This window comes from Melanerpes formicivorus, unplaced genomic scaffold (genome assembly GCF_026170545.1).
Source record: "Melanerpes formicivorus ecotype bairdi unplaced genomic scaffold, bMelFor1.0.p_v2 SCAF_12, whole genome shotgun sequence".
Lineage (NCBI taxonomy): Eukaryota > Metazoa > Chordata > Aves > Piciformes > Picidae > Melanerpes > Melanerpes formicivorus.
Window position 1 is genome coordinate 8,378,035 of NW_027142364.1, and position 20,307 is coordinate 8,398,341.

General features: G+C 59.3%; 1 protein-coding gene and 2 non-coding genes across 12 annotated transcripts; all 3 read right to left on the reverse strand.

Annotated features, from left to right (window-relative positions):
* Window positions 1-855: 855 nt before the first annotated feature.
* Window positions 856-20,201, reverse strand: EIF4G1 (eukaryotic translation initiation factor 4 gamma 1). 10 transcript variants are annotated; one of them, XM_068145136.1, is made up of 35 exons: window positions 20,128-20,201; window positions 18,964-19,024; window positions 17,515-17,623; window positions 17,327-17,413; window positions 17,003-17,035; window positions 16,371-16,391; window positions 15,562-15,735; window positions 15,100-15,199; window positions 13,287-13,399; window positions 12,133-12,225; window positions 11,985-12,051; window positions 10,748-11,626; window positions 9,518-9,606; window positions 9,127-9,313; window positions 8,626-8,759; window positions 8,238-8,357; window positions 7,872-8,045; window positions 7,596-7,793; window positions 7,187-7,333; window positions 6,851-7,087; window positions 6,665-6,769; window positions 6,132-6,285; window positions 5,928-6,028; window positions 5,725-5,827; window positions 5,502-5,604; window positions 4,756-5,012; window positions 4,545-4,660; window positions 4,222-4,394; window positions 3,968-4,093; window positions 3,796-3,877; window positions 2,939-3,037; window positions 2,683-2,817; window positions 2,514-2,595; window positions 2,299-2,439; window positions 856-2,183 (listed from the first exon to the last, which is right to left on the reverse strand). In XM_068145136.1, exons 3-35 carry the CDS (start codon window positions 17,587-17,589, stop codon window positions 2,002-2,004), a joined length of 4,887 nt encoding a protein of 1,628 aa, XP_068001237.1. In that variant the 5' UTR covers window positions 17,590-17,623; window positions 18,964-19,024; window positions 20,128-20,201; the 3' UTR covers window positions 856-2,001. The 10 variants fall into 10 exon arrangements, with proteins under 10 accessions (XP_068001237.1, XP_068001236.1, XP_068001233.1 ...); XM_068145135.1 differs by having other exon boundaries at window positions 5,502-5,592; window positions 8,238-8,375; XM_068145132.1 differs by having other exon boundaries at window positions 8,238-8,375.
* LOC137444754 (small nucleolar RNA SNORD66) lies at window positions 8,122-8,198 on the reverse strand. Its single transcript, XR_010988263.1, has one exon. It is a non-coding gene; the product is annotated as a small nucleolar RNA SNORD66 (small nucleolar RNA).
* On the reverse strand, window positions 9,396-9,472 carry LOC137444755 (small nucleolar RNA SNORD66). Its single transcript, XR_010988264.1, has one exon. It is a non-coding gene; the product is annotated as a small nucleolar RNA SNORD66 (small nucleolar RNA).
* Window positions 20,202-20,307: the final 106 nt, after the last annotated feature.

Consider the following 20,307-nt stretch of genomic DNA (forward strand, 5'->3'; position numbering starts at 1 on the left):
GGGATCCATTCCGCCCTGCATCGAGGGGCTGCTGGTACGGACAGGGGCACACAGCCCGTGACAGAGCTGGGGGTCCTGCCTCGCTGTGGCTGGGTTTGGGGCAGGTGGGGGCAGGCTTTGGGACATCACATCTGACAGTACCACAGCGACCTCCGCTGCAGGAGATACAGGCCAGCAGGGATGCCAGGCTGCTGGGTTAACTTGCAGCCAGAGATCTGTTAATTCTGAAACCTAATGACGGCAATTAATGCTGCAGCACCTTTCCCTGGCACAAAGGAGCACAGGAGGGCACTGTCAGGGTGCCACCCCACTCCTTGGCAAGCAAAGTAGCAGAGCAGCCCCAGGACCTCCCTCTTTACTCACTCACTCCCAGGCAGAGAGCTCCTGGCCCGTACCCCACACAAACATACAGGCCCTGCTGGCCTTTCCCTGCCAACCACTTCCCAGCATTAGTGCTGCCAGGGCTGCGGCTCAGACGGATCAGCCTCTAATCTAGGGAACAGCCTCCTGTTAATTATTCTGTACCCTCTGGGCCATGGCCAGGGTGACTCAGCACGAGGCAGCCCAACACAAAGACCAGCCCTCCCCACCTTGATGGGGTCCAGCCTCTATTCCCAGACGAGACACCCCACCGGGGACCCCCAGAAGTAGGGCTACGGGCAGCCCAAGGTGGGTAGATCCAGCCTTCTTCCCAGCCCCAAGGTGGGGGAGGGACAACTACCATCTTGCCTTGGGGTACGAGGGCAGGCTGGGTCCCTGCCCCGGGGGCTGAAGGCTTGGCACACCCCCGCACCAGCCCAGGCGCAAGAAAGGTGGGAGGGAGAGGGTGGGCGGCAACAGCGGCACACGGGGGGCGTTATTTAGCAATGTTCTTTTATTTCCAGTTTTTAAGGTGAAAAGATGCCTTTTAAATCTTCAATTAAATACTCCATAAAGAAAAGAAAAAGAAAAAGGGGGAGGGGGGGGGGAAGAAAAAAAAAAAATTACAAAAAAAAAAAAAAATTGGGAGGGGGAAAAAAAAAAGTCAAAAAAAAAAAACAAAAACCAAACAAAAAGAGGAAAAAAAAATACTACTAATTATTTACAAATTCACGTGACCAGTAATTGAATCCTTGCTTTAATAATTACACGTGCGGCTCGTCACATCCGGCGCTCTATAAATACAGGGGACGCGGATGCGGGGGGGGCCGCCCCGTCACTTGCCCAATTGTGGCCTTAAACGTTTGGAAAGGAGGATCTGGGAAATGGGGGGGGAGGGGGGAAGGGGGGGGAGGGGAAGGGGGCTCTTTGGGAGGGAATTGGTGGTGGGGACAGCCTGGCCCAGAGAGAAGGGGTCATGCCCCCCTCTCCCCTCCCTCCACCCCGCCCCCCGCCTCCTCTCTTGCCCTGACAGCCTCTCCCCAGGTGTCAGAGCAGGAGCTGGGGTGGGAAAAGGTTTATATTTAAAATAAAAAACCGGGGGGGAGGGGTGGGGGGGAGGGGTGGGTGTCCAGGCAGTGATGGAGGAAGAGAGAGGACTGGGGAGAGGAAGAAATCAGGCTCCTGTCCCCAAACCAAATTTAATAAGTTTATATATATATAATCTCTCTATATTTCAGCAAGAAGTGGGGAGGAGGAAGAAGAGGGGGGAAAAGAGGGGAGATAATATCCCCATCCTATCCCCTCTCCCCATGACACGAGTCTGGGGGTGCTCTGACCCACTCCTGAAGACCTGGTGTGCCTGCGCTGGGAGGGAGGGGAGGACGGCAGCAGCCGCCTCCATCAGCATCCGTTTATTATCATCGTGACAAGCTAGTACAGGCCTCTCAAACAGAACCGGGACAGAGAAGAGAGGGAGTGGAGGAGAACCAAAGAGAGAGGCCTTTGTGGGGCACAGAAGTCCCTTGGCCCTGGCATCAGCAAGTCCAGGGATGGGGCCAGGGGTGGGAGAGGATGGAGTCACTCCCCCAGGTGTCCCACTCACTCTCCCCACTTCCTCCTCCTCCTCCTCCTCACAGCTGCTCAGTTGTTGTCGGACTCATCCTCTGCTTCCCGAAGCCAGGTGAAAAAGGCTGTCACTGATTTGAGAGCCACCCCTTTGCCCTGCTGCTCAGATGGGTCCTTGCTGGACTCCCACTTGTAGAAAGCTTCTTCCTTGATGACGTCCTCATCATAAAGGGCATCAAAGAACATCCGCAGCAGGTCTAGGTAGGGGGGAACAAAGGGGTACCCTGATAATCCCCAGCCACCAGCCACTCTGGCTCAGGTGGGGATGCATCTGCCACCCCTTCTTCAGCCCACCCATCCCACAATACTCACTGGGAGGCTGGTCCAACTTCAATACCAATGCCTGCAGGGCATAGAGCGCTTGGAGCTCCTTCTGTTCGTCCCTCAGGTACTTCTGCAGCAGCTTGGCCTGGTTGCGGATGACCATGGCATCCACACGGTAGGGGTTCTCAACTGTGGGAGATGGGATGTAAGACAGGAGGCATTGTGGGCCGGGGGATCCCTTCCCACCTCACCCTGGTACTCACAGATGATGGCTGAATGGCACACAGATGTCATCAGGGCCCTGATAAATGTGTTAGATGAGACCTGCTGCTCACTCAGGTTGGCCTAGAGGAGGGAAGGTTGAGGGGCTGTGAGGTTGGTAAGGGCACTGAGGAGTTCCCGGGCCCGCAGGTGCTGTGCCCACACACTCACCTCAATCCAGTCATGTATTCTTTGGTTGTTTGGGTTCTCCTTCAGCAGTTTATCCATTTGTTTGCACAGCTCCTCTGAGGTTAGCTCCTTGCGGCTCGGCATGTCCGAGCTGTCCCCCATTGTGTACTCCAATTTCTGGGGGGAGTGGGCAGAGATGTTAAAAGCAGCACAGGGGAACACCATGCTCCTGGCAGCAAGACCCCTCACGGTCCCCCTGCCACAGCTTGGTTTTGTCTTGCTACTACTGGGCTCCCACCTGTTCTGTGACAAATTTGTTGACATCCTGGTCTTCGGGCAGGAATTCCTTCCAGCTCAGACCCCCATCCCGCCACAGCTTTCCTACGGTCTTCTGGCTCTGCAGGACAGACAGACGGCATCAGCACTGCACGCCCTCTGTCTCCAGAGGCAGAGATACTGTGGCTTGGCTATGCCATCTCCACGACCCAGGCATTGCAAGACATCATAGAATCTCAGAATGTTTTGAACTGGAAGGAACCTTAAGTATCATCCAATTCCAATCCCCCTGCCATGGGCAGCAACATCTTCCACCAGCTCCATCCAGCTTGGTCTTGAACATTTCCATGGAGTGGGCATTCACAACTTCTCTAGGCAACCTGTTCCAGTGTCTCATCACCCTCACAGTAAAGAATTTCTTCCTTATCTTTAATCTAAATCTACTCTCCTTTAGTTTAAAACCATTACATTGTGTCCTGTTGCCACAATACCTTGGCTAAGAAATCCGTCCCCATCTTTCCTCTAGACTCCCCTTAAGTACTGGAAAGCTACTATAAAGTCTCCCTAGAAATTTCGCTTCTCCATGCTGAACAAACCCGAACTCTTCCACAGCTTGTTTTCATAGGGAACGTGCTCCAGCCTCCTGACCATCTTTTACAGCTCTCCTCTGCTGCTGCTTGAGCAGTCCCACACCCTTACACTGGGACCCCAGAACTGAACACAGTAATCAAGGTAATCCACAGCAATCCACCAGAGCAGAGAAGGATGCCCCCTGCCACCCCCTCTGATGGCAGAGGGGTTAAAGCCCTGTATTGTCCTGAACAAGCTGCCAGTTCCCCAAGGCAGCAGGCAGCAGCTATGTGTGCCCCATGCACTTACCATGGTCTTGCACAACAAGCCCAGCACCTCAACCAGCAGCGTGGTGGCCTTCCCAATGGGGACCAGAGGCTTTGTTATCTCTCTGTGGGGCACAACAGCACTGGTTGAACTATCTGCCCCAGGAGCCTCCCTGGGACCCCACAGCATCCCCACACAGGGGTACAGCCCCAACCTGAACAGCTCCTCCATGGGGATGCCTTCCTCTTGCAGAATGGGGGTGATGAGCTCAGCCAGGTACAGCCATATGTGTGGGATGTCAATTTCCATGTCTTCTGCAATCTCCAGGATCTCCCGCAGCCTGCAGAGGAGAGTAGGACCATTGGGATCCAGCAGCTCCCAAGCCCACATTGGTAAGGGACTTCAGGTCATCTCAGTGACAAGCCCTGGTCAAGGCAGCTCAGGGACCAGGTGGCTCCAGCCCCTCACCCTTTGTAGTACTGCTCCTTGGATAGTGTGCCTGCCTTCACCAGCTGGCATAGCAAGATCCCCATGTGTTCGCGGGAGATGGTGCTCCTCTCCAGCGTGGACTCAATGCCATTCTGCACGAAGATGTAGAGCAAGGAGGGACTGCCCAGCTCCTGCACACACTGCAGGGCCTCCTGCAGGGAAAAGAGGGGGTCAGTACTGTCCCATGGCCAGCCCCTCTCCTTCATCCAGGCACCACCTACACCCTGCCCAACCACCCAGGGAAGCAGATGGTGTGTTAAAGGGGGCATGTGATGCTGTGCCTGGCTGCTCCTTCCTCTCACCTTCATGTCATTGATATGCAGGTACTCCTCTATGATTGCCTTGGATTTCTTCTCCAGCTCCTCTTCTGACAGTGCAGGCTTGGAGGATGCTGCAGGAGGTGCTGGCTCTTGCTTAACTGCAAGAGAGAGAGCAAGGGTCAGGCACTGCCTGGGAGAGGCAGAGCCCCAGGCTACAGCCAGACCCCCAGGATACCACTCCTCCCCAGCTCACCAGTCTCTCGGCTCCTGTCCCGTTCCTCTGTCATGCTAGCAGCCTTGCGCACGGCCTCAGGGCCGCTCTGCTTCTCTCGTTCTCGGCTCCTGTCCTCTGTCTCTCTGCTGAAGCTCCTCTTGGTGAGGGCAGACCTGTTCCTGTCTGCTCGCTCCCCCCGGTCGGGACGCTCCAAGCGGTCACTGCCCTTCTCTAAACGTGATTCCCGGTCTCCTCTGTCCCCAGCCTTCTCTGATCTGTCACGGCTGGAGCTGCTCCTGGGTGGGAAGAGACAGATGCAATGTCAAGAACCTATCACCACCCTCCCTGACCACAGATGGCAGAGCTCTGTAAGGCAAAGCTGTCCCACTCCAGTGATCCCTTCTTACACCTGACCACCCTCAGAGGCAAACACTTAACCCTGTTTCTCCCCTGTTCCAGCTCACGCCCTTTACTTTTCACTCTCCAGCTTGGCATGGCTCAGACGATTCTGGCCAAGCACAGCCACTTCTCAGCAAACCCAACTGGACATGGTGCTCCAGTATCCACAGAACTCGCTCCAGTTCATCAAATGTCCACCTGGTCCTGAGACCTTCTTTAATGCAAAGACTCAGACAACGAGGTGCCCTAAAGACCAGTCTTGCCACATGGCATTATTCCAGCCCAGGTGCCGTAGATTTGCCTATGCACTGACTGACCACTGCCCATTTCAGGGGCTTCCTCCCTGAACTGCAGACCCACACATCAAAGCAGGGATGGCCTCTCACCTCTGCACCACGCGGCGGGACTCCATGCTCTCAGCTGGCGTCGACTGCTGGAGCGCTGAGAAGCGGTTCAAGGTGCTCGTGGCTGGTCGCCCTGAATCAGATGCTGGGCGTGAAAAGAGGGGAGTCTCAGAGTTCAGCACCTCCCCAATACAGGAATCACCAGGGAAAGGATCCCCTGCTCCCACCCTGTCCAACAGCACCCAGCCAGTCTGACACTGCCTACCTGAATCTGCAGGCTTCGTGCCAGATCCTCCACTGCTACCTTTGCCCCAGCTCAGTCGCCCACCTGGTGCAAAAAGCTGGTTGTTGGAGTCAATGGCTCCAGGCTGCAGGTGGAGAGACAAGAGTCAGCACTGAACCCTACACCAAGCTAGAATCTGGGCCAGGCAGCCAGCTCAGCCACCCACTCTGCACCCTCAGCCTCACCTTGGTGATCTTTGTTAACCGGCTGGTGTCAATGGGTCTGTTGCCCTTACTGATGGGCACTGTGTTCCAGCCATCATCTGCAACTAGGCTCCCACGTCCACCTGGACACAAGGGGGAGAGACATAAGGTGCAGTTTGGCTTCAGTGCCCAGCAATAGCAACCCACCCCTAGCAGCCTCAGGTGCCCCCAAGCTCAAGGACTTACTGCTGGAGGATGGCCCAGGGGGTCCTCTCCTCTTGTCCTTTGACATGAGCTGCTGCACTTTAATGTGTTCCCGATGCTCCTCCATTTCTGCTTCCTTGTGGATCTGGTCAATGGTTTTGGGGCCCTGGTCTCCTCGCCGTGGTACCCAACTATTCTGCAGTGGCCAAGGAAGAAAAGAGGGCACTGAGCTGGCTGGAAAACTGAGGCAGACACATTCGCCTTTCTCAGCCATCCCACCCTCAAAGCCTCAGGCCAGTCTCCTGCCTTGGCCATCACAGCTCCCTGTGTGCTGTGGCAGCTTTTGGCACAAAAGGACTCAGTTTCCAGAGCCCTCCTGCATTAAACAGCTGCCAATTACTGTGTGCCCAACTACCACTACCATGCTAGCCAAGGGTTGGGAGCTAGCATGGTGTCTCTGGGGCTGGCCATATCTTACAGTCACCTCTACCTTCCTGGAAATAAACAGACTGTTAGCACTCAGAGGACACAGGCCAGCAACTCCATGGGACAGAGGACAATCCCCAGGCACTTACCCGTCTGAGGTCAATCACATCCTGCAGCATGAAACGGATTCGGGATGATGTCTTCTTCTCTTTGATGATCTTCTCCATCTGATTGAAGTACTGGTCCATTCTAGGCTACAGAGGGACAGAGACACAGTCACCTCCCTTCCAAAGGCAAGGGCAGAGCAAGGCAAGGCAGAGCAGAGCAAGGAGTACCTTGGCCTTCTCAAAATCCAAGTCCTTGCCAATGGTGGTAAGCAGGCGGCAAAGGCACTCAAGAGACTCCTCATCATGGTTTTTGAGCAGCTTCACCACACAGTCATGCATGATGGCTTCTGTCAGCATCTTCAGTTTGAAGAGTTCTCCAATAAACTTGATGTTGCCCAGGGATCGCCGGCGGGCCTTGTCCCGCGCCTCCTCCAGCTCATCCTTCATGCGCGCCTTCTCCTCGGGCTATGGAGGGGGTGAGTGACACAGCAGGGCAGCTCAGAGCCTAAAGCTGCTCCAAGGACACCCACACCCCCTCAGCAACAGCCTCCCACCCCAACTTACAGCACTGGCATCGTCCATCTCCTTTTGCCGCTTCTCAAAGATCTCATCATCGTCCTTGTCCTTCTCAAACTCCTTCTGGCAGCGGTTGAGCAGCAGTTTGCGGAAGTTCACAGTCACTGTGGGCTTGTCTGTTGTGGGCACTTTGAGCTGCAGGGTGAGGTACAACCCAAGCAAGAAGCGTGAGTCACACACCTCCCAAAATCTGGTCAGCTAAGATCCAGGCACTCCTCAAACCAGGAAAACACCACCCTACACCCTTGAGATGCCCTGCTCTGGACTTAGATCTCCCATCCACACAGCCCAGTTTCCACATCCTGTACAGAAGGACCTGCACTCTGCTGAGCTCAGTCAAGGCCCCCCACATAAATTCCTGCCAACTCTGCAGGAGACTTCCCCAGGTCCTGCTCACCCCCATAAGGCAACGGCACATATTAGCATAGGCAACAGAGAAGTTTGGCTCCGAGATGGCCTTCTCGAAGACGAGGTCGATGACACCCTTGAGCCGCTCCTCCGTGTCGATGGACAACTCCATCACCTGCTTCATCAACTGCTGGAACATCTGGGGTGTCAGCTTGTTGAGGATGCTGCGGACACGGCGGAGCAGTTCCTGAGAGGATAGCAGAGTCAGCAGGAGCCGAGCACATACTCCCCTGCCCTCCCAACACCCACCTGTCCTGGCTCTAACCTGTGTCTTAATGTTCTCAGGATCCTCCTCCTCGGAAGCACGCTTGCTGCTGGGTTTCCAGGCCTTCTCGGCCTTGTTTAGCTTGACATCCTCATTGAGGGACACAGCAGCAATGATTTTACGGGGTTCCTTCCTCTGGCTCTGCTGGGAGCGGCGAGGACCCAACCCTGAGGGCTGACATGGTGAGAAAAAAGACTCAGCTCCTTGCTCTGTGACCAGCCAGGCCAGCTCCCAGAGTGTTTCCAACCGCCTGCTCAGATCCTCAGCTCCATCACAGATTATCAGTGGCCCAGACACAGTGGCTCAAAAGCTTGATCATCACAGAGGCGAAGGGGTACAGCATGGGTGGAGTAAGCAGATACTCACCAGGCCCCGGTTGCCCATGACAGGCCGGCCAAGGTTGGCAAAGGAAGGGGTGAAGTCAGGACTGCAGTTCATGCCACTGAGGCGGATGGGGTCTAGCGCCCGCAGTGGGGTCTTGTTGGCCTGCAAAGGTACACAGGGCTGAGGATGCCCGGGGGCAGAGGAGCGGGACGGATCCATCCCCCAGCCTCAGTGCCGGGACAAGGAACTGGAAAGAAGGCCCAGAGGTGCTCCCACACACCAACCCCCAACTCAAGGCTCATTGCAGAAGCTGCAACAGAACCCTGAGCACCAGCAGATGAATTCCTGCCCTGCCTTGACATGGCACAGAGGAGCCAGACTCCCACCTGGGTACCGCCCATGCTCCCCCAATTTCCAGGGCCGCACCGACCTTGTCCAACACCACATCTGTGATCTGGGGCAGCCCCTCAGGTTTCTGCATGCTTGCAAAGATGAACTGGAAGCCGAGCAGAAACTCCCGATCATATCGTTTCTTCTCCTCCGGGTTCAGTGGCTTCCATTGTTCTGAAGTGGAGGGCAAGAGAGAGATCCTGATGTGGCCCATCCCATAGCCTCCAACCCAAGCTATAGCAGGTCTGGACCCACCCAGGGACTAGCAAGGTGGAATGTAAACAATCACATTGCTTTTTCCAGCTCGGTACACCACAACCACAATTCTGCTTGCTTAGACAGAAAGCTCAACGTCACTCTGCCTCCTGCCAAGACCCTTGCCCTGAGGCCTCTTTCCCCCATCCCATGCCAGACTTAGGGACAAAAGAGGAGGGCAGCATGAAGTTTAGGACAGCTGGACCATGCCACCTCCACCCTTCCTACCACCAGGTCTGGAGGCAGTGTGGCTCCCAGTAGAAACCTGGGCCAAGGCATGGCTAACCTTCCTTGTAACGGTACTTCTGGTCAGCAGTCTTGCCCTTCTCTGGAGCCAGCTTGTCCTCCTTCTCCTCCCACGTCTCCTCTGACTCCTCCTGCAGACGGGCAGGGGCCGCATCCTCCACTTCACAGGCAGGGGCGGATGCTGGGGGCTTGTTCTCCGCCTCTGAGGCACTGTCACTGATCTGAGACTGCATCGGGAAGGACAAGGACAGCAGTCACCTCTCGAGCCAGGTCTTGCCCCCTCCACCTCAGAGCCAGGTGTCCACCCATTTCCTCAGATCCTCATTACCATCATGGAGCATCAGTGGCCCAGACACAACGTCATAAAGCAGAATGCATCACAGGAGGAGACGGGACACAGGGTGACCCCTAGACACCCCTGGGACACTCACCTCTTTAAAGGCATCCAGCAAATCGCCTACTGCCTCCTTCTTGTTCAGCTCCTTCATCCTTCGCTTCTTCTTTGGCACTGACACGGCGACTGGGAGGAGAAGCAGAGACGTGAAATGAAGGAACCCTCCCAGCTCCCAGTGTACTGCAGCATCAGCTCAGGGGCCACCAGCTATACCCCAGTAACACCACACAAGCTTCAGGATGGGGCCACAAGAAGCCACGGGGATGTGCCATGCCAGCACAGCCCGTCCCCACTGTGTACCCACTCAGGCATCTGCAGCCCTGCAGATCATACACACAGCCTACCAAGCTACCCCTGCCCCCCAGGCATGCACCCCAGAATACACCCCACACAGACACACCTCTCCCCATCTAGTCACTGCATCCCAGATTACCCTGTGCCTCTCCAAAGTGCTCCACACCTCTTTCCTAGTATAGAGCTCCCCATCCTCTTCAAGAGGATCCCCACAGGCACCAGCATCTCTCTGCAGGGCAACCCTTATAGGAAGGCCCCCAAACACATCTCTGCCTCCATACATGATCCCCTGTCACCCCTACACACCACTCCACACAGAGGTGCTTCCCAGAAGTACATCTGTCCCCAGGCTAACCTCCTATACCCCTCTGTATCCCTGCACAGGATACTCAGTACAAACATATCCTATGTACTCCCCTCCCTTATCCTCCCTCCAGCACCCCTACCTAACCCTCACCCTCCTGTGCAGGATGCTTCAAAAAGAAAAGCAAACAGCAAAACCCAATATATCATCACTTCAGCACATCCTCAGGACACTCCACTACACCAAATGCCCCATACAGCTAAAGCTCTGCATTGCCCCTGCCATCCCTTCACCTGCTGCACCTCCCTATGCCTCCAGACAGCTGGGGACAGCCCTCACCTACAACTGAAATATACCTGCCCAACACCCCCACAGAAGGCACCACATAAAACATACTTCTTCCAGAGCACCCCACAAACTGCACATATGCCCTATGGTCCTGCATACAGATGCATCCTGCAGGTACCTCCCTCCATGTCCCCAAACACAGGAACCATGGCCCCAGCAATCCAGCACTCCACACCCATGTCTCCTGGCTCATCTAACCTCACCCCTTCTCCAATACTCTCCCTGTAATCCATGCCAAGTACCACGCCTGGGTGACCCTTTCTACATCATCCAACACCCACCCTGGGGCACCCTGCTGCCCCACACCCCCCCAGCCCCAACCTTGCGTGGTCGCCTCCGAGGTCTGTGAAGGGGCAGGGGTCGGGCTTGAGCTCCGCTCCTGGGCCTCACAGGGGCCTTCGCTCTCCTCCTCTTCCTCCTCCTCCTCTGCTGGTGGGGAGGCAGGGGTGCCAGGCTGGGCTGGTTCCTCAGGCTCTGAGATGGGGGTGACATCTGACTCAGGCTGCTCCTCACTCGGCTCTGCTTTCCTGGTGCCCTCCACTCCATTGGGCAGGGACAGCTCTTCAGGCTGGGCAATGGGAGAGTCCAGGGTGGGCACAGGCACCGGTGTGGGCACCGGCTGGCACACGGGCACCTCGGGGACCGGCTCAGGCGCCTCTTCTGAAACTCCGTTGGCCTCGGTGGCGGGCTCGGCAGGAGGCTCGGGGCAGGGCTCTTCCCGGGGTGGCGGTGGGCTGGGGGAGGAGGGTTTGGCGGGCGCTTCGGGGGCCTGTGGTACAACAGGTGGTGGCGACGGCACGGCCGGCACCGGGGACACAGCTGGCATGGAGGGGACAATGGGCACCAGAGGCACCTCAGGGAGCACAGGTGCCTGTGGGGCAGGCTCTGGAAGGGAAATGGCAACTTCCTCCTCCTCCACAGCCACCGTGTCCATGACAGGCGTGGGTACAAGGGGCAACTCCACAGGCCCTGGCACTGTAGTGATGGCGCTAAACGTCTTGTGCGGGTCGGGCGGCGCCTCGCCCAGCTCCACTTTAGTGTCCACATCCACGGGGGGCTCCACTGCCATCACTGTCACTTCTGAAAGCACCACAGGCTCCACCTCGGGGATGAGGGGAGGAGGAGGTGATGGGGATGCCGACTTGCTGGGCTCCAGGGAGACAGGCTTGCTCACCACCAGCGCGGGTTTTGGGCGGTCATCTGCAAGGTAGGCAGCATTAATAGGCAGTTCTCCAAACCCCTGCTGACCATGCATCCTCCCCCAGATCCCTCTGTCTGTAGGAGAAGTGCCAACCCACATCACAAATGGGAGGAGGGACAGTGGGGGTTCTCCAGTGCCTAGGGGACAGCTGGAGTGAGCAGAAAGCCCCCATGAATTCTTCTGGGCCCAACATGAGGACAACAGTCCCCAGGTACATAGAGAATGCATCTGACCCCACAAAGCCCAGGAGAACCAAGGAACAGCAGTACTGGCATCTCGTACCCTGCAATGGCAACACAGAGACCCTGGCATTAACCATGCCAGCTGGCACACTCGCCCCCCAGCGCAGGCACTTACCGGGTCGGACAATAACAGCTACATGGGGGGTCTCTCCATTGGCCTGGGGCTCTAAACCGCTTCCAGCCTAGTGGGGACAAAGAGAGTGATCAACAGGGCCCTCTGCACATCCCACTGCCCCATCCAGGGAGGCAGAAGGTCCCCTTACCTGTGGAGGGGTGGGGGTAGATGAGGTCCTTGCTCCGGACATGATTTCTTCAGTGATGTCTTTGCCTCCTTGGTTGGGGTCTCGTATCCGGATCTGTCCAGAGGTCAGGGCACAGAGGGGAAAGTTGTCAGCAGGGTGAGGAACACAGCACACAGGACACTCTCCTCCCCTAGGCCAAACACCCCTAGGACACCCCTTTCTCCAAGGACAGAGACAAGAAGCTCATTCAGCACTGTGCCTGCTCTGGGTATACAGAGGAGGACCAGCAGGTGCCACCTCCCTCCAACAGGGCACAGCACCCCACAGACAACAACCTGTCCCAATGCTCACCACGAAGGGACAGTGTGGGGCAGGGAGAGTCTTGCAAGCCATCATGCCAGGCAGTTAGAGCCAGTGGCATGTCTCCAGGCCAGCAGTCATCTCTAGGGGTCAGGAGATCTCAAGGCATAACAACCACAGTGGCACAAGGCAGCAGTGACCACCCTCCTGCCTCAGACATAGCACAGAGGAACAGCCTTAGCATGACAAAGTCACAGTGAGCTCTATCTCGCAAAAGGCACAGCCCATACACCCACAGCCTCACTACCCCTGTACCCTGCTGAGGAGCGAGTGAGGGGTGCATGTGGATATGGGATCCCAGTGGCAGGGGACAGTGCAGCCCAGGATCCTGCTCTCCCCACCCTTAAGCATGACCTGCTCCCAGAGCAGCAAACAGAAGATACAGGGTACCAAGGCCCCTCTGTGAGGAAATGTCAGCACCTCCCACCCCCTAGTTTGGGGCCATGACAGCAGCTGCCTGGCTCCCCACTATAAATAGGCCCCACGCAAGGCCTCCAAGCAGCGGCATCTCCGGGAGCAGACAGCAGTTGGCAACCAGGCGCGGCACACACACACACACAGCCCTCTCCTCCCCCGCCAGCCCGACGCCGTGACTCAGCACAATGCTGCTCGCTGGGACAGCCAAGGTCGCGGCACCCACCACAAAACCTAGCCCCCCTGCCAAGCCCCCCTGCCGGGGGGTAGTATGGCTGCATGCTACCCTTCTTTCCTGCTGTAGCACAGCCCATCCCACATGCCACGGGCACTCAGGGCTGGCACCATCCCCTCCTGCACACGATCCCCCCACACACAGCTGAAGGCATTCGACTCCTTACCGTCTTGCGTTCTCGTTTTGGGGGTATCGGCGGCTGCTGGCTCACAATGACCTGAGCAGTGGGCACCCCCGCTGGAAACTGCTGCACCCCCTGTGCTGGGTAATAAGCACCCGCTGGAGGAGAGGAGAGAGCGTCAGACTGCTCAGCTCAGGTCCTCTGAGCTCGTTCTGGGGTCCCCCTGATCCAGGAGCCCGGGGAGCCCGTGCTGCTCTGCAGCGATCCCCCATCGCATCCGGCCCAGATCTTCCCAACTCGCCTGACTGGCCTGACCGAATTCCTTCCCCATGAAGCAGAGCGTCCCCGCGCCACCCCCACGCCCAGCCACAGCCCTGCAGGCGCCCGCCATGCCCACCGGCTCCACGCCACTGATGGCCTTGCTTGGACATTCTGCCATGCCCAATATGGGTGTTCATGCTCCACGGGCAGCTGCCTTCCAGTTGGTGTCCTTATCTCCCCACAGCCAGCACCAGCCTCAGGGCGGCACCAGCCAGCTCTGTCCACACCCTCCATTCACACCCAGGTCGAGGGGTTCCAGCTTCCTGAGCCCCTGGCAAACCCAGTCCAGAGGAGGGAGCTGTGCAGGGGCCAGAGGCAGAGCTGGATCCCATCCAGTGATGGCACAGACCCCAACTCCTCCCAGGGCATCCCCAAGCATTACCTCCAGAGCAGTACAACGAGAGCATGTAAGGGACTGGACAGGCACAGCTGAGCCCCAGGCCCTTCTGGCTCCAATGCCTTCCTGGCTGAACTGAGCCCTGAACTTGTCCCAGGTGCTCTGTGAGCCAGAGAATCCTCTGTCTGCCTAGCGCAGACAGGGTCACCATACAGACCTTATCTCAAGATGGGCTAGGCACAAGGAAATGGAGGGAGAGCCTGAGGTACCCAGCCTTGTGGACTGGGAAGGCCAGCCTGGGACATGACCTGCCAGGCAACCCACAGTCTTGTGGGCAAGAGGCACACCGCTGCCAGTTCCTCTGGGAACAGCTGCAGTCCCAAAGCAGAGGTTGGGAGCAAACTCATCCCAGGACCCTGCAGAGACACCCTGATGATGCCCCAACACTGGGCACAAAGAAGCAGCTTGCCTTGACCCAAGCACCAGAGACAGTCTGTCAGGGGCCACCTCCTTCCTTCAAGGGGCCAGGTGGGACCCAAAACAAGAGGGAGGGAAAACAGGCACGTACCTGGCTCAGAAAAGGCCCATCTCTACCCTGACTACACTTTGCTGCAACACTGGGGCTGGACCGGAGGCCTCCGCTCACATTTCTGTGTCTGCCAGGCCTCCCAGGAGCAACTAAGTCTAAATATAGTCACAGCCTGGGTAGCCAAATGCAACTGGAGGGAACACCAGGGGGCTGCCCATACCATAGCTCCCCAGCGCCAGGAGAGGGCAGCCACAGAGCATCCCAATGCCCCCAGCTCAGATCCTTGGGGAGCAGAGAGCTGAAGAGGGATCAGCAAGCACAAAACTGCTCACCAGCTTGACAGTGAGAGACAGGGAGTAGGGGATAAAGTCTGCCCTGGCCGTTGGCCAGGAGAGTTAAACATTAAATGGCCCAAATTTGGAAAAGGGTGGGGGTGGCTGCACCAGTGGGACAAAATGCACAGCCTTTAGTGCTGCTGGGAGACAGGCAACATCCCCTGCACCCCAGAATAGCCTGTAATGGAGTCACAGACACAGCCCCAACAAGCTGACAGAGGGGTCTGTGCTCAGCTCCTAAACAGAAGGGGCTGCAGGGAAACCAAGAGAGCAGAAAAACAGGGGAGTGCTGGGGCTGAAGAGCACTGGAGAGCAAAGCAACCCCCCGTTCTGTACCGTAAGTCCCAAACTCTGTAGGGCTGGCTCCAGGGTAAAAACTAGGGGCACCAGGCTGGACCGGGTACTGTTGGGTTGGGACGACGTACGTGGAGCGACCCTGCAATGGGGGAGAAGAAAAAAGGTCAGTTACCGATGCTGCAGGGCACGGATGGACCCCCCAGATCACTGACATACCCCCAGAGCTGCCTGTGAACCAGCTGGGCACCAGGGCAGGGAGTAAAATGCAGGCAAAGGCAGCACCAGGTGTCTCAAGGGCCTGCCAGGGAGGGTGACCAGCACTGCCTTGCTGTTTCTCCACAAAGCCAAGCAACACCCGGTTCTAATCACTGGGTGCCCAGAGAGCCTGGGAAACCCCTTCTGCCCTCCTAAAAAGAGACCTAGGCTACAGCCCCAGCCAACAACCCCCTCACCGGTGACCACCCCAGTCCCGTCCTGCAGCGTCCAGGGCACGGCCCTCACCTGTCCAGGAATGTAATAGGCTCCTTGAGAAGGTGTGTAGGATATCTGGGAGGGTATCATCATCACCTGGGAAGCAGCCGGATACACATGGGCAGGGGGGCCGGGGCGGGCCGTTGTGGTACTCGGCACACGGGAGGCGCTGGCGGGAGGCTGCGCCCTGTTCTGGTAGAAATGCTTGGGGAGAGATGGGGCACAGCGTCAGGCAGAGCACCAGCACGCCGACCCAGCACCAACACACCCAGGGTGGGACACCCCTGTCCTGCTCACACCAGGAGGAGCAGCCTAGCTGTGCACCTCACCCAAAAAGTCAGCCTAGGTAGGCACAAGGAATAGCTCCACAGGAAGAAGAGGGAAGGACATCCCACCCACCACCGGGAGAACACTCAGCTCCCCACCCCCCCGCCCCCAGCACTGTCCTGTGTCCACACACCTTGGGGACCACCTGGGTCCACCCGACCCAGCTTATGCCTGGTGTGGGCTCCTCCCAGCCTGATGGGGGCCGCCAGCTCCAGTGCCCGGAGCCGGCCACCGCCACACGCAACTCAGCGGCGGCAGGTCCCAGCGTGCTCCGCGACGGTCCCCGGAGCTCGCACGGAATGCTGGGACCTGTAGTCCCGTCGTGCCCGGCCACACCGCAACCGGACAGCCAGCCGGCCGGAGTCAGCTATTCCACCTTGGCCCACGTCCTTCATCCCAACCCAGCTTTTCCAATGGGGAGGCGCATCCCTGGGAGCGGCAGCTCAAAGCCCAGCAGCGAGCGGGCAAGAAAGGGTCCACGCACACACCCCAGAGCAAGGAGAAAGCTTTACCTGAAGAGACCTGAATCCTCCCTGTTAGCAAGCGCACATGTACGGAGGGAAAAGGGGAAAGAGAGACAGGAGTTACCCGCACTGGGACAGGGCTTGGGTGCAGGGTAGATGGCACAGGAGCAGAGAGAAGGCTGGGGAGCCCTTTGCCTGAGCTCCCACACCTGCCAGGGTCTCCTGTAGGGACCTCCAAGGGGCAGGGAAGGGGTTTGAGGGGCTGCCAGCTGGCACAGCTAAGAATGTCACTGGATCTGTCCCCAGCAACTCCTCCACCCAAGAGGGTTGATGGAGGTCTAGAGCCTTGCACAGCACCGCAAGACCTTGGGAAATCCCCTCTAATTAGTGAGGAAGAGAAGAACAAGGAGGGACACAGAGAGAAGCAGCAGCCCCAGCTGGGGTTAGCACAGGCACAGCCACATGCTGCAGGCTCCATGCAAGGAGAAAATTGGGGAAGACACTGCAGGGAAACTCCCCCAAAAAGTTGAGTGGGTGTCCCCTACTTTCCTCAGGCTAGCCCATCCCCCAGCCCTGGGGTTTCCATGTGCTCCCCAGCCCCTTCATGCCCAAGGTGGGTGTTCCTGTGCAGTGTCAGAGCAGGATGCTTGGCATGCAGGACTGGGGAGGTGGGTTAGTACCTGCTGGTGAATAGCCCGAGGCCCTGCTGGAAACTGAGAGAAGGAGGTTTGGGGCAGGGGAGGAAGGAGAGAAAAGCAGTCACTCGGTGGGCATCCCTGGCTGGAGGCATCTGCACCCCCACCCCAGAGGCAGGAGGTCCCTGGACAGTAGTCTTGGTCTGGATCGTGGCTGTGCTCCCCCTCACAGACTCATGCCAGCCCCAAGGGGCACCACAGGGCTCCTTGCACTCCTAGGCACCACAGCATCAGAGGCTGCTCAGCCAGGAGACAGAAAGCTGCTGGATCCACCCCGTAACCCCTTCCAAAAGGGAACAAAGCCCTTACCTGGCGTGGCTGAGAAGGCGTATTCATTTGTGAGGTCGGTGCCGGGTTAAAAACCACAGGTGCCGTCTGACCGGGTGGGAACGTCGGCTGGAGGGAGGTACAGAGGGAAGGAGATGGTACCACTGCCCCTGAACCAGGGATGCAAACTGGGTGCCCACCCCCCCACCCAACCCGAAGAGGCCAGTTACCTGCGGCAGTCCGGGAGAAGGGGCAGGGTGTGGGGCTGTTGGGGCTCCTCCTGTGGGCTGTGGAGCTTTGTTCATTTCATGGGGTTGTGCATAAGGATCCCCTCGCTATCTGTGGGGACAGGGACAGCAGGCATAAGCTGGAGATGGGTACCACCCTGGGCTTCTATCTCCTATCCATGTCAACCTCAAAACCAGGGGATCTTCAGCCCTTTAGCATAAAGCCAGATACCAGCCATGCCCCAGAGACTGCATCACACCAGAGCACAGTTCCCCAAGCCAACCACTCCTGCCCCACTGGGGCACAAGGAGAGGGTGGGCACCACTAGGACGTGGATCCTGAGCAAGTTCCCATGTCCTGCAGAGCAAAGGCCCCCATTGTGCTCTAAACCCAGCTGCACACACCAACAGGACCAAACCCCCTTGAGGCGACATCACAAAACCCAGCTAGGCACCCCAAACAAGCAGGCACCAGTGCCTGTGACCTGCTGCCAGCACACAGGCCACCACGAACTCCAGGGGGCAGGGTGAGCCGGCAGCACCCTAGCGTCACTTGTGCCCAGTCTCCACCCCAGCTGACCTACTAAGCGCTTCCCCTGGCCGGCCAAACCTGTTCCTGCCAGTGATGCCGGGTTCCCAGCACACACCACAAACGCCTACCAAGGATGGCAGGGAACAACTCCGGCATGTCCCCCCCAGCCCCCGACGCTGCCAACGCTCCTGCCAGGAAAACGCTGAAGCCCCTCAACACTGTCACCACCCAAGGCAGCCTGGGCACCTTCCTGGCTGTCCTGGGAGTGACTTGGCAGCCAGCGTTGCTCTCCCCGCCCCAGTGCAAAGGCCACTGGGGAAGAAAGAACAGGTGGTGCCACCCCAACCTTGCAGCCTGCCGGGGGTTCCCTACACCCCATGGCACCTGGCGAGCCCACCGTTGGCACAAGCGCTATAGGGAGAATCTGCAGTGCTTCCTGTAACCTGACCCCTGGCTGCATCGGCCCTGCTTCAGGGCACTGCCAGGCATGTCCCACGGACACGGGGCCCCACTGGCATCCCCGGGGGGGCCCAGGTGCCCTGATCAGTCCCCCCACCCCAGGGTTGTACCCTGGCATAAGGGGAGTGCCACCCCAACATAGGGATCCCCCAGCCACAACCTCAGTGGAGATGGGTCCTGCTGGACTTTCAGGAGATGGCAAAGACTGGGCTGCATCCCCTCGGTGCTCCCCCCAGCCCTCTACTCACCAGGGAACCGAGGATCCAGTACAGGCAGGCTGGTAGGGGCTACCTGGTACGCTCACTCTGCACAGCCCTGGGACAGGGCAGCCTGGGCCATCTTAGCTCGGCCTTAGCACCAATCTCCCCAAAAGAGAGGAGGGGAAGGGTGTCACACAGGGGATCGGGACACCCGGAGATACACCCACTACCAGTAAAACGGGAGGTGGAAAGAATACTCACCCCCCCGCGGGAAAAATCTGGGCCGGCTGAGCGGGCCTGCAGAGACCGTTCATCCGACTGACTTGGAAAGAGAAGGGAAGGGGAAAGAAAGATCAGCCCGGGGGCGGGGGGAGCCCAGACCGAGTCCCGCGCTGCCCCTTCCCCGGCCGGCCCAGCGGTGCCCCGGGTGCAGTCCCGTCCTGGGGGAAGAGGGGATCGCCGCCGCAGGGTTTTGCAATAGGAGGAGCCTCCGCGGCCGCTGCCTCCCCCGCGTCGGAAAAGGCCAGGCCCACGGCCTGCACTGGGCCCGCAGCCGAGGCGGGGGGGACCCTGCCGAAGGCCGGGTTCTGGTGGGGTACGGAACGGTCGGACCCAGTCCGAACAGGACTCCGAGGGGCTGGAAGGGTACAAGACGGGGGGTTCCACGGCGGCGGGGGCACGCCTGGCCGGGCCGCGGCGCCGGCCCAGGAGGAACTGGTCCAGCCAGGCCCGAGCCTGGCCTCGCCCCCAGGCCGAGGCGGCGGCCCAGCCGGCTGGCGCTGGCGGCTCCGTCCTGGGACTGGCGTGCAGGCCCAAGGCGCCAGCACCATCTTGACGGCGGGTGGGGAAGGCCGCGGGGGGAGAGGCCGCGGCGGCATCCGGCGGCACCAGTCCCCCTCTAAACAGCGCGCACACACACACACGCTGTCTCTCCCCCCCCCCTCCCCCCCCACCCGCGGCGGCCTCTGCCAAGGACACGTGTCACTGCCGGCCGCCGCCATGGCCCGCGGCCCCACCGGCACCGGCACGGACGAGTGGGGCGGGGGCGACGGGGCACACACCACGTGCGGCAGCGGCGGGCCTAGGCGGGCGCGGAGGCAGGAGCACGTGCGCGGCGGCGGCGGCGGAGCGCACACCGGCCGGCACGTGGGGGCACGGAGCCGACTGGCGCCTCGCGGGACCACCGGGGCAGCGGAGCCGGACCGGGCCCGACGGGGAGCGGAACTGAGGCAGGGCAAGGGAGGGTGCCGGCGGCGGGGCGGCGCCCACGTGGTGGTGGCGGTGCGGCGGACCCGGCGGCGCGAAGTCTGGAAAACGGGGGGGACGCGAGGCAGCCCGCGGCCCGGTACCGGTACCCCCCCACCCCCACCCCACCCCTCCACCCGCCCCCCCGCGGCGCGCGCCCGCCCCGCCCCCGCCCGTTACCTTCAGTCTCCTTCAGCGCGCGCGGCCCGACGCAGCCGCAGCGCAGCGCAGCACGACCATTTCCGGAGCCGCGCCGCGCGCAGGGGCGGGGCCGGGCCGAGCCGCCGCGGGGGAGGGGCGCGCGGGGGGCGGGGCGCCGCGCCTGAGGCCGCTGCGGGCAACTGTCCCGCGGCACGTGAC

Coding starts and splice junctions, on each gene's coding strand:
- EIF4G1 (XM_068145132.1), bottom strand. CDS start 17,589: ATGAACAAAGCTCCACAGCCCACAGGAGGAGCCCCAACAGCCCCACAC. Junction 2,596..2,682: donor GAATACATGACTGGATTGAG/GTGAGTGTGTGG, acceptor TCCCTCCTCTAG/GCCAACCTGAGTGAGCAGCA. Junction 2,184..2,298: donor GAAGTTGGACCAGCCTCCCA/GTGAGTATTGTG, acceptor CCCCCTACCTAG/ACCTGCTGCGGATGTTCTTT.